Source organism: Thalassophryne amazonica, chromosome 19 (assembly GCF_902500255.1).
Source record: "Thalassophryne amazonica chromosome 19, fThaAma1.1, whole genome shotgun sequence".
Taxonomy (NCBI): domain Eukaryota; kingdom Metazoa; phylum Chordata; class Actinopteri; order Batrachoidiformes; family Batrachoididae; genus Thalassophryne; species Thalassophryne amazonica.
Window position 1 is genome coordinate 15,930,439 of NC_047121.1, and position 13,606 is coordinate 15,944,044.

At 38.8% G+C, this 13,606-nt stretch overlaps 1 protein-coding gene across 4 annotated transcripts in view; it reads right to left on the minus strand.

The window, feature by feature from the left end:
- slc4a11 (solute carrier family 4 member 11) overlaps positions 1-13,606 on the minus strand; it is a 333,676-nt gene that overhangs the window by 99,152 nt on the left and 220,918 nt on the right. For 2 of the 4 annotated variants that reach the window (XM_034159878.1, XM_034159877.1), the window contains exons 5-6: positions 10,565-10,793; positions 1,141-1,173 (exon numbers count right to left, since the gene is read on the minus strand). In XM_034159878.1, the coding sequence (XP_034015769.1) occupies positions 1,141-1,173; positions 10,565-10,793 (262 nt within the window). The remainder of the gene's footprint in view (positions 1-1,140; positions 1,174-10,564; positions 10,794-13,606) is intronic. The other 2 variants (XM_034159880.1, XM_034159879.1) reach the window with 1 other exon arrangement.

The following is a 13,606-nucleotide window of genomic DNA, read 5'->3' on the forward strand; positions in this document are numbered from 1 at the left end:
CCAGTGTGACATTCATCTGAGCATGACAACTGTACTTCGTCTTTTCCTCTTTTCCATGTCTGTGATCTGCTTTTTTCTACAAAATTAAACAACTGAATGAACATCCTCCAAGGCAGGTGATTACATAATTTTTGCCAGGGGTTGTAGCATTGATAGGAGTTGGGTCAAGACAATGCAAACCAGTATTTAATGTGGACCCCAGACTGGCTCCATTTAATCATCAACTTCTTAAATAATTGACTGACAGGCAGCAATTGGGTCAGTGGTTAGCCCTCTTTCCTCATAGCAAGAAGATCAGGGGTTCGATTCCAAACATGCCCTTTTCCTTTCTTGTGGAATTTGCATCCCATGTCTGTGTGGGTTTCCACTGAGCACTCTGGTTTCCTCCTGCCATGAAAACATGCACATTATGGTCATGCTCTTTTTTCTGTCATTGACCAAAGCAGTGCATGTCTAGCTCTGGAGTTGTTCCTCTGGTGCCAGACTGTGACTACCCACTGCTCCAGGTGGCTGGATTGTGTTCAACTATAATTTGGATGGGTTAAATGTTGAAGAAAAATTTATTTGTATGCATGTACAATGACGATAAAGGCCCTTCTTCAACAAGTAATAAAGCAATTGCAAGTGAACCTGTAAGGTCTACACATTGTGGCACAAAAAGAAAGGTTCCCAAGAGTTCTTAAAGATAATAAAAAATAAAAATCCCTCACCAAAATGAATGTGTTATATGCCAGATTTAATGTAGTATCATTTTTTTTGATGTTGGAAGTTTTGCCCAGGATAATCCTAAACTCTATTCCAATAGCACTTATCCTTAAAAAGTTACCTAATGGAAGTCTCTATCAATCGTGTTATTTTGAGCTAGAAAATATTCACAGCACCATACAACAGAACTGGTAACATTACTGAACAATGACACTGCTGGACCAAGAAGGTGCTGATTTGTGGAGTGGCTGAAGAGGCATTGACATCAGTGTTGGACAGTCTGTGGATCATTTGATTAATCAATGGATCGACCCAGTCCTGACCATGGAGAGGAACATAAACAACACTCTGATGGTGATTGGTACAGAAGCAAGCCACTGATTGCAGCTTCACAGCGGCTGATGCTGACATTTTCATCTAATTAGCACATCTTACCGTCATCAAAGAAAACGAAACTTTGAGACTTGTCTGCATGGTGAGAAGGAAGGAGAGGAACCAAGAGCAGAAAATCAAGTTAGTGACCTTTCTGAGTCATAGTTGGGCAATGTACTTGATATAAACTTACACAAAATGACAGGCATGTACAGTTCCCCCCACCCCACCCCTGCCCCACACACGTACACTGATTAACAAATATCTGCTGAAGAGAAGCTTCATTTCCTGCTCTTTTACCTCATGCATATTAAATATAATTCTGCAGAGAAAATCCCTCAATGTCTGCTTTTTGTTGAGCGCAGAGAAATCTTATCTTGATTAACATCCACAGGCTATTAGTAAAAGGAGGAATTTATCAATAATACCAGTTATATGTTCAGCTCCTGCAAAGAAGCCCAAAGATATTAGTGAAGAGATCAAAATGAGGGAGATGACACACAGTATATGGCCATCATTTATCATGCAGTAAAGATGCTGAATTAATGGATTCAATTTAATATTCTGATCATTCCCACAGAATGTTCACAAGAGAGTTTCAGTGAGAACAGCCACACCGCCAGCCAGGAGCAGATATGATTCTAACATACAAGCATAGTCTGTGGTTTCTACAATATGCAGCACCTTCACTGTTCAATGGAGTCAATTATTTCAAGGATCTCCAACAAAGAAAACATGGACCTGCACTAGTACACTTTTCAGAAATATTTCATTTCGCTCCTCAAACATTTTTGATAAATCAGTGTGTATGCACAGGTTATGAAAACATCAATGACAGATTTTAAATGCCTTTTCTACTGACTGTAAAATACACTGTTCACCCCACCCCACTCCCACACACAATGTGAAGGAACACCTTATTGTATTTTAAGAGAAGAGTTCCCTCCTTTGATGAAATTAAATTGTTTGGCAGTTTGATTTAAGGAGATGGCAAATAAAATGCAAATGAACAAATATAGGAGGATTCTGCAAATTAAGGCACAGCTGAGAGCCAGAGAGATCGATCAAAGTTGACAGCAATTTAGCAATTTAGGAATACATTATGGTGCAGTCATCACAAATAGGAAACACAATCAGCACAACACACAGGACTAAACACTGTAGCTGCTAGTACCATCACAGACGGGAGGAATGTACAATTATATGTCATTATCCCAAATATTGACAATTACTTGTTAAATGTGAGCTGTTGTGATCAGCACAATATTGTTAGCATCATCATCACTGTCACTGTACCCTATGATCAATTTTGCTTAAAATAAATATCTTGAAGAATGGTGCAAATATACAGTGGCTTTCAAAAGTATTCAGCCCCTTTATATTTCATTCATTTTAATTTATTTATGCCACTCCAAATACAAAAAGTAAATCAGGCTTCTCAATAGAGCCCGACCGATATGGATTTTTTTGAGGCCGATGCCGATAACGATATTTGGATGAAAAAAATGCCAATAATCGATAAATTGGCTGATAGCCGATAAATAGCCGATATTATTATTATTATTTTTTAAATGAATAAAATGTTCTTTTTTGGACCCTTAACAAAAAAAGGTATGAGCTAAAAGCTGACGCTTTGTCTTCATATTGATTATTGATTAACTTTATAACAGAATCATTATCAAGTTCAAAAAATGCAATCAAGAATTGAGAAATTAGCAAATACATATCCTTAAAAAGAGTTGTGAAATACATCTAATCTTGTACCTCTTGTTGCTGCAACTTAGATATAGGTTCAGGATAAGGATATAGATCCTTATAAACTTACTTGTATGCTTTTGTCAGCCAATCAGTGCAGTGTGACGGCGAACTACGGGGGCCAGTGAGGAACACATTTAAGCAGGTGTGTAAGCAGCTCTCAGTTGAATGGAGTCAGAGCTCCATCTACTGGACAAACGGTGCAAGGACATTTTACATTGCCGACACAAACATTATTTCAGTAACTGTTCTGTTTATGAGAAATTATCTGCGTTCTATCGGCAAAATTTCGGCCGATAGTGAGTACTTTGAAAAGGGCTCATATCGGCCGATATATCGGTCGTGCTCTACTTCTCAATATAAAAAATCCTAAAATTATCTTCCTTAAACGCAAACTCAAAGCAAATCTCTGCAATTTGTTATGAATCAATTAAAAATATAAAAGCCAAGATGATGGGTTGCATAAGGAACGGGACCCTTTGGTATAATACCTGCAAATCAGTTTTATTGCCAGCGTTCTTCAGACAAGTCAGGGGATGGATACATGAACACTTCCAAGTCACTGAACGTCTTGGACTTTATTTATATCAGCTATGAAGAAATACAAACAGTATGGCACTCTATGGTAAATCTGTGTGGAGTAGACAGTTCTCAAAAACTGAGTGACTATGTAAGAAGGAGAAGACTGAGGAAAGCCACCAAGACACCAAGACAACCCAGAAGACATTATAGGCTTCTGTGGCTGTGATTGGAGAAATTGTGCACAGTGCATGTTTTGCATTTTGTATACCCAGTTATACAGCTTCTTGAGAAGTGGAGCAGAGAAACATTTTCTTTCACCAAAGCATCAAATCTAGGCTTGCATCTCAGGTGTACCATCTGGCGTACCTTTCAGGTCTTCAGTTTGACTTGGAAATGTTCATGTATCCATCCCCTGACTTGTCTGAAGAAAACTGGCAATTAAACTGATTATTTACAGGTATTACATCAAAGGGGCTCATTACTTATGCAACCCACCATCTTGGCTTTTATATTTTTAATTCATTTAAAAACAAACTGCAGCGATTTGATTTGAGTTTGAGTCTAAGGAAGATAATTTTACAAATTATTATATTGAGAAGACTGATTTAATTTTGTATTTGAAATGGCATAAATAAATTAAAATGCATGAAATACCAAGGAGCTGAATACTTTTGCAAGCCACTGTAAGCTGCTTTAGGTTTTAATGTTAGAAGTACGACCATCTTCACCATAGAGCTGCACGTTGTTCCTGCACAATGTGAATCCTAACAGACAAAAGTGAATAAAAACAGCACCAGTTGGCCTCCAAAAATCAACTCTTTCCTACAAGTTGGAGCAGAACTAATTATCTGTGTGGACTTTCATCTTTCTGTAATTCTCTCTTCCTCCTGTGCCTTTTAGAATCTTTCCTTGTTCTGTTTATCTCAAATTGGCTGGTCTGCCCGAGAGCTGCACTGCAATACAGTGGAAGGGCCAGTGTACATACAGGACACATTAATACCTGAAGTGATACATAGTATCGATTACATACTTAAGTGCAACAAAAATGTATTAACTGAGGAAAGTTTTGGCATCACCTGAAGAAATACATTTTTTTTTAAGTCAGTATAGACATGACACTTTCATATCCTATAATGCGGTACGTATCATTTTATGATACATACATTTTTGGGGTCAGGCATTATAGGGTTCATGTTTATGATTTTAATTTAGATTTTAATTTCATTCAACAACACATTCTTTTTCTGGGGTTGAGTTGCTGCAAAGCAAGACATGAAATGTATGAATTCACAATGAGAAAAGCACAATTTCAATACAAGCAGCGCCTATTCTCATTAAATAAAAAAGTATTAGGCAACTGAAATACACAAAATGCTTTTCCCCTTTTCCATTCTGTGACTGTACATGCTTGGAGTCTTTTTATGCAGAACTAGTGTGTTGCCCGTGGGGATCCATGGGCTCGAGGTTGAGAAGTGTTTATAAAATAGGTAGCTGACATTTTTCAAAGGTGGTAATAAATTATGCAAAGTTTCTATAATGAGTTGGAATGGCATGTGAGTCCAGAATGTTTTTAGAACCTTAGACCTCAACAGCTTTATGAAGAAATCAACCCTTTTATTTCCTGTTAATTATATAATTTTTAACAGTAATTTACTGTCTTAATGTATTTATGCATTGTTTAGGTTCTTATCATATACACACTATTATTATTATTATTTATTATTATTTATCTATTTTGTAATTTGAATAGTAACTGTTTTCACTTTCTTGTGTCATCGGTGTATTTTTAATGTATTTATTATGTACTTACATTGAACTTACTCAAAAAAAAAATCATGCATAAACGCCCACACACTCACACTGTTATTATATAGATGATGTACTGCCCCCTGCTGGAATGGCGTGTGAGTCCAGAATGTAAATATCAATAATATCATCACCTATGAAAAATATCGGCATCCCAGCTGATCCCTCAAATTGAAACAGGTGCTGGAAATCCGGATCCATTGGAAATTAATAAAATATTTATGGAATTTTATAAGCTGCTGTACTCATCTGATTGATGGCCCTGCAGACCTGGTTTCCTTCTTTAGTGGTATTAACAATATGGCCCTCAATTGGAATTGCGCTAAAGAACTGGAGCCTCCCATGACAGCAGTCTAGCTTGAAATTGCAGTTAAATCCTTACAAAGTGGCAAAAGCCATGGCCCAGATGGCTTCCCAGCTGAATTCTATTAAGTATTTTGGAAGCAGCTGGCCCCATTCATGCTAGAGATGTTTATTGAATCTTTTAACACTGGCATACTCCCCCAAACCCTGAATCAGGCTGTTATGTGGTTCATATCGTTGCATTAGCTTGTTAAATGTTGACTTCAAATTGTTGTCAAAGTTTCTGGCCAAGCACTTAGAAGTAGTTTACCCTCGATTATATCCCTAGACCAAACTGGGTTTATTCACAACAGGCACTCATTCTTTAATATTTGGAGAGTATTTAATGTGGTTTGTAACCTCTCTCCAATTGATCTACCATAAGTGTTAGTTAAGTGCTCTGTACACTGAGAAGGCATTTGACAGAGTAAAGTGGGATTATTATTTTTTTACCTTGGGTAAATTTGGATTTGGGGAAAGGTTTGTCTCATGGGTGAAGTTAATGTACATCTCCTCAGGCATCTGTTAGGACAAATGGCACAGTTTTTGAATATTTTCATTTACATAATTCTACAAGACAGGGCTGGCCCTTGAGTCCTCTCACAGTATCTGCATTTATTTATTTGTCTGTTTGTTAGCAGAATTACATCAAAACTACTTCACGGATTGTGATGAAATTTTCACCACAGATAGATATTAGGCCATGGAAGACTCCACAAAATTTTGGAGGTGATCTGGATTCGGATTCTGGATCAAGATTTCACTTTATATGGGCTTTGAAGGACTACACAAAATAAATAAATAAAAATACTTCACAGATTCTCACCACATTTGCACCACAGATAGATATAAGAGCATGGAAGAGTCCACTGAATTTTGGAGGTGATCCAGATCTGGATTCGGATTCTGGATGCTTTGAAGGATTACATCAAAACTACTTCACAAATTCTCACCAAAATTCCAGCACAGATAGTTAATATAGAATGGAAGACTCCACTGAATTTTGGAGGTGATCAGGATTGGCGGCCATAAGAAGTGTCGCTGTGCTTTTGTTCGCCATTCCAATGGAGCCTTTATCCATTAGGTTACAGTTCCATTCCAATAAATGTGGCATCACCAGAAATGGTGTGGAGCTCAAGACAGCAGCCTGTCAAGAAACACTCAGACACCAGAAGAGAAAGCATCAGCATCAATTTGATGAGAATAACTAGGTTTGACAAAAATGACTCATCGACCAGAAGTGACAAGCTTTCCTGGACCTCCAGAAAAATCAGACTTTGCAAGAGAAAAAGTCTCAACTCCAACAAAACAAAGCAACTCTACAAAATGAAACTCCTAAACTGAAAAATCATTGGTAGATCAACAAGGTTGCTGAAATCCAAGCCCTCATGGAGAGAAATCACAGCAGAATGTTTTTCAATGACACCAAAGCAATCTACAGCCTCTCTACCCAATGACAAGCACCTCTTGGAAGCAAGGATGGCCTGAGCCTGCTGAAGACCAAAGATGACATCAGTCCTCATTGGAAAGAACATTTTGAAGACCTCCTGAACACCAACCCAATCACTGAGGGGGAGGAAGGGCTCAACCAAGACAAGACATTGTTGAACAACTCAGCTGACCCCAACTCGCAGAACAAACTCATTACCATTAAAAGCATGAAAACCAACAAAGCACCCAGGAAAGACAACATTTCTATTGAGGGGTTTTGAGGAGGTGGTCCTTTTCTCCAATGCCAGCTGCACCAATGACTCAAGAAGAAATATCAGCATACCTGAAAGACTCATTCATTGTCACCATCTACAAGCAGAAAGGAGGAAAATCAGACTGTGGAAGTCATCGCAGAATTTCCAGACTGTCCACTGCAAGGAAGTTCTTGCACAGATTGCCAACACCCTTCTGAGACCAATAGCAGAAATCAGCTTTCCTGAAACCCAGAGTGGATTTCAACCATCAAGAGGGACAGATATTATCGTCACTATCCATAAACTGCAAGAAAGTGTTGAGAGCAACACAAATCATTGTGTCTTGCCTTCATTAACTTGACAAAGGTGTCTGACAGTGTGTCATGTGCACTTGTGTGGTAGATCCTGAGAAAGACAAGCTATCCAGAGAAATTTATCGAGCTCCTGAGATTTCTCCATGATGACATGCCGGCAAAAGTTCTGGTAAATGGCACAGAAACTGAAGACTTCAATGTTTAATCAGAAGTAAAGCAGGGCTGTGTCATCGCTCCTACGCCCTTCATCTTTGTGGCAACAATCCTCCACCTGATCAAAGACAAGGTGCCACCATTGATTGACACCGTGTACAGAATGGATGGAAAGCTCTTCAACTTGAGCCAACAAAGCCAAGAAGAAAATCACCACCACTTTGCTCGTGGACTTCCAGTATGCCGATGACAGCAGTGTGTCATCCTTTATGGAAGAAGGTCTTCAGAAAATCCTTGAAACCTTTGATGATGCCTACACAAGCTTGGCCTTCACATCATCCTGAAGAAGACACAGATCCTGTATCAGCCCCCATCCAACAGAGACAATCCAAAGCTTCCAGCTGTGAAACTGCCTGAACAGGTCCTGGAGAATGTGACCCACTTTTCATACCTAGGCAGTCATGTGTTATCAAACACCGACATCGATGATGAGATGCAACTCAAACGTGCAGGAATTGCCTTCTGCTGGTTTTGCAGTCATGTTTTCAACAACAGGGACATTTGATGCAAGAAAAACTCATCTACAAAGCTGTTGTCATGCCATCACTGCTGTATGGATCTGAGACCTAGACCACCTACCACCATCACATGAATATCTTCGAACATTCCCACCAATGCTGCCTGAAGAGTATCTTCCGCCTCAGGTGGGAAGACTACTGTATCAACATCAGTGTCCTGGCTGAAGCCAAGCTCAAGAGCATCGAGTGCGCCATCAACAACCACCTTCGGTGGATGGGTCACGTCGTTCAGATGGATGACCAGGTGACTTCCCAAGCAGATCGGATGACCAGGTGACTTCCCAAGCAGATCTTCGACTCCCAAATGAGCAAAGGAAAATGGTCCAGAGCAGGGCAGAACAAGCGCTACAAGGATTTCCTGAGCACATCATCAAGGGGTGCTCCATCGACAGAAGACCTGGGAAGAATAAGAGAGGGATAGAGCCAGCTGGCGATCAATGATATACATGTGAGCGGAAAAGTTCAAAAAAATGCAGACAAACAACAGAGTAGAAGTGGAGAAAGAGGAAGGAAGGACAGCAAGACCCTAACAGGCAAAAGCTTCCCGCAGCAACCACGTGCAGCATCTAACAGAAACCGTGCGCATAAAAGACGAGTCATCTTTGCGTCCATCATCCTGTCCAGGAATCGATCAAGAGACTGTCTTCCTTGCTACCGAGGGAAAGCCATAACTACAGATACTTCAAAAATAAATGCCCCCCGCTCGCCCCAACAGCAAATGGTCACTGTATATTTGAAAAGTCGATCTTTGATCTTTAAAAGAATATTTTACTGGATTTTTGGCCTTTAAGAGCTCGGGGGGAGGGGGGGTAGAAGGACTCCCTTCCCTTTGCCTTTCAATAAATTCTTTTGAGCTCAATGAATTATGAAATATTTGTCAGTAGTTCTGACCTGAAAACAAAGCATTTTTATTCAGAAGGCAGGCGCACACACACACACACACACACACACACACACACACACACACACACACACACACACACACACACACACACACACACACACACACACACACACACACACACACACACACACACACACACACAGATGTGCTCTTCTGTAGCTAGTTTCTGGGAAATTCTGTTTAATGGACACCACAGCTCAAAAGTATCAGAGAGCCATTTGAAAAACAAAGTGAATGACCAGTGAAGAAGTCCATTATCACCATGCAGATCTCAGAAGGAAAAAGTCTGGAGTGACATCACAAACCACTTACCTCTGAGTAACAATAACTTGGAATACCATCGAGTCAGGAACACACTGGACATTACTCAAAACTGGTAGACATTATACTACAATATAGAGCATCTACCAAGGAAAACCTTGTCACATTTTGTTTGCATGTACGCATTTAATTGTGGTAATGTTTGCTGGGTGGGTGTGGGAGAGGGGAAAGTAAGAAAGCCAAGTTTGATTTGCTTTAGTGTAACTTTTTTTTTTTTTAACTTTTCATTGTGAATGCAATGTTCAGTACAGCATGTAGAAGAAAATGGGGCATCAACGATGGTTACACAGCATTATGTAAGTGGGCAGATTTCTGCTGCTCTAATATGTGGAGGATATACTATACCATAAACTAGAAGATTTACTGGTCAGTAAGAACCTGGCTGATGGAAGTGGAAGCATGTGACAGGAATCTCTCAGGAAACAAAAGCCCACCAAAACAAATGAAACTACAATTCTCAAAGCAATGCCAGTATTATAAGCAGCGACTCACCATTTTGGTCCTAACTAGCACACGTTGTGACACACACTCAACAAAATGAACTGATCCAAGAGCAAGGAGCCAAAAAGAAAAGCTAATGTTAACGTTGGACATTTACCAACCAACAGCGACTGAGCTGTAACTTGCAAACTATCACAGTATAAATAACCTGAAGCACGAAATAGACACCTTAAGTGAATAGTGACGAATAAGGAGGTTCCATTAAATAAGTGATATTTATTTTGTGGGGTGTGTGTGGGCATGTGTATGTGTGTGTGGTGAGGGAGTGTAATGAGTTTCAACTAAACTCGAATCAAACTGATTTATGCTTGAGCAACTCTCAAGACCACTCTGATGCTGCAAGGACCATCAGAACTCAAACCACTAAAATTAACACAGACAGAAAATCAACAAAAAAATTCAGAGCAGAGGAACAGAAAAACAATGGGGTACACTCAAGTAAAACAAGTATGGAGTAATTTATACCAAATTTTTGGTTCAGCTTGGCAGAACTGTGTTCGGTGTGTTAAAACAGATGATGCTTTGTTTGTGAATGGATAACTGGATGCTTAAGTGCATTTTTGAACTTTCTGCCCCAAATTTTTGTTTGTACTTCACCTTGCTTACCGTTGACCTCCTGTGCTCCTGCATCAGTGAAAAGCATGCTCATCACCTCCTCGAAGTTGCAGCTGGGTTCTGATGCATGGCTGTCCTGACCCACATGGTGCAACATCCTTTTGAGAACATCATCCAGGGATGCGGCTGTCTCATCCAGAAGGATACTAGCCCTTGCCAAGAAGCCATCCAGATCTCTATGAGCCCGAACCTCCTCTTCAAAATTCATCAGTTTCACATACTGTGGAAGAAGATAAAGCCTTTCAAAGTGTGAAATTCAAGCTTACTTTTTAAAATTTCAATCCTATCAATATATACATGTGTTGGAAGACTACAGTGAGTCTATGCTTCTGCATTCAAATTTTACAAGATAAAAGACCTTTGGCACATTTCATTTTTTTTCTGTGGATATTGGCTTGTTTTATTTGTGCCAAGCATCCCCCACCTGAAAGCTAAAAAAAATTGCTTCCTCAACAGGCAAAATTTAAATAAATAACATAAATAAAGGCATTGTGCATAACTTCAATAATATTTACAGAATGTTAACCAAAGGACAACAGCAAAATTATGCGACTGCTGGGTTCTGTCATCTCATAATAACTGTTGTTCAAGTGAGGCTCTCAAGAGAACTCTAATCCCAATCGTCATTGCAAAGGAAGGGTAAGTTGTGCTAAATATTGCTATTTTGGTCTTTTATGCAGTATTGTCTTAAAGTTGCTGCTTATAAGGTTTAACAAGCTCTCAGTCTCTTACTATGTCAACATGTACCACATCATGTTGCCATGTGACAATTTATGCATGTCAAACTGTTTCCATTCTACTTTGCAAAATAAGGCTTTTTCAAATCGCAAGAAAATCCATTTCCAGGGCTGTGAAATGAAAACTGTGAAATCTGAGAAAAAATTGCACATTTTCTGCATCTCCTGGAAGAAAAAAGATCTCAAAAGAAGCAGATATTTAAATGATCCTAGATTAAACCTTTCATTTGAACTGTCAACAATAATGCTGAAATGACAGAATATGACTTTCCTTTTAATTGTAAACCAAATTATGCATTCATTCAGAACAATTAAACTACATGAAATTCATGAAGACTGAAAAGGCTGTTAAAGCATTTCAAAACCACAGCTAAAGCTTGTAGAATATTTTGAAAATCATGGTAAAATATCAATAACATACCTTATAGTGAAAAAGTCACATATTCTTATGTAAATTGCTGTAAATCCATTCAAAGCCAATGAAAGAAAGCCTGCATTAATAAAAAAGTCACATAATCTTGTCTGAAATCCTGTTTGAACAGCACAATGTTTATTTTCCAGGGAGAAGACTACTTTAAATTCAAGCCAGCGCCAATTCCACAGATTTTGAGTTCTTATCAAACTTTTTCGAAGCGACTTTCTCACCATCTTCTGTCTGTCCGACGTCACTTTGTGACACAGTCATCCCGTAAAATTCTTCTTCTAAAAACTTGATACCTCTAAAAGTATGCAATGTCCACATGCCACATTTAACTTAAAAACAGTATCTTGGAACAGGAGACACACAACATCGCTGTAGCAACCAGCCAGTCCCACTTTATGACAACTGTTGTAACAGCCACACTTTGAGTGAGGCATTTTTCTCTGCGGCGTTCCGCGGATACTGATTTGTTAGTGTCCGCGGATTTATAAAAGCTTGCACGATGCCATAAAAAAGAACGCTTTGTGATAGGCATTTTAAAAAGTCAGTGACGATCACGATTACAGAGAAAAACACTAACACCGCACCCCCCATGATGAAATCCACAGAATGCCGCAGAGTTTTCACAGCCCTTCCCTGCACTTCATGTGAGCGTAAAACCATTTCTGCAATATGAGTTTTTTAAATACATGTTTCCAGTAAGCGTATTTTTATTTTGCCCAACTTGAAGGGTAATGAAAACTCACCTACAGGCACAAAGAGATTCCAATTTAAGCTATTTATACGCATGAACGTATCTGTAGGCGGGTTTCCATTACCTTACAAACTGTACAAAGTATGTGTGAACTTATCCCAGCGCACACTACCATAAAGATGAGACAAAGCTGTAAGTCTAGTATCACACAACCACAGGATTTAATAGTAACTGCTTTTCATTCCAGATTTTCACAAAAATTAAATGCTATTTTCAGAATGTTGACCAAGCATCATAGAATCATATTCCCTGAAGAATATAAGCACCATAAGCAGCAGAAAATGGATGGACACCACTTGGGTTGTGTCATGTTTGAGATTTAATACATTTTTAGTGTTTAGTTTCTTTGTTCATTCTGAATGGTTATTATAAGTGGCTAAAAATACACCTATAGTTATTATTGAATTGAATTGAATTTATTATGCTTAACAAAAATACCTCGTACACAAACAAACAAAACTCATAGACAAAGTAGTTAAAAGAAAGAAAAGAAAAAAAAGAAAACAATGTACAGTGGGGGAAATAAGTATATGATCCACTGTCAATTTTGAAGGCTTTCCCACCTACAAAGAATGGAGAGGTCTGTAATTTTTTATCATAGGAACACTTAAACTGTGAGAGACAGAATCTAAAAAAATCACATTGTATGATTTTTAAATAACTAATTTGCATTTTATTGCATGAATAAGTATTTGATCCCCTACCAACCAGCAAGAATTCTGGCTCTAATTTTTTGTTTAAGGAGACCTCTTATTCTGCACTCTACCTGTATTAATTACACCTGTTTGAACTTGTTACCTGTATAAAAGACACCTGTTCACACAGTCAATCACACTCCAACCTATCCACCATGGCCAAGACCAAAGAACTGTCTAAGGACATCAAGGACAAAATGTAGACCTTCACAAGGCTGGGATGGGCTACAGGACAATAGGCAAGCAGCTTGGTGAGAAGACAACTGTTATGATTATTTATTTATTTATTTAAGTGGAAGAAACACAAGCTGACTGTCAATCTCCCTCGGTCTGGGATTCCATCCAAGATCTCATTTTGTGGCATAAGGATGATTCTGAGAAAGCTCAGACCTACACAGGACGACCTGGTCAATAACCTGAAAAGAG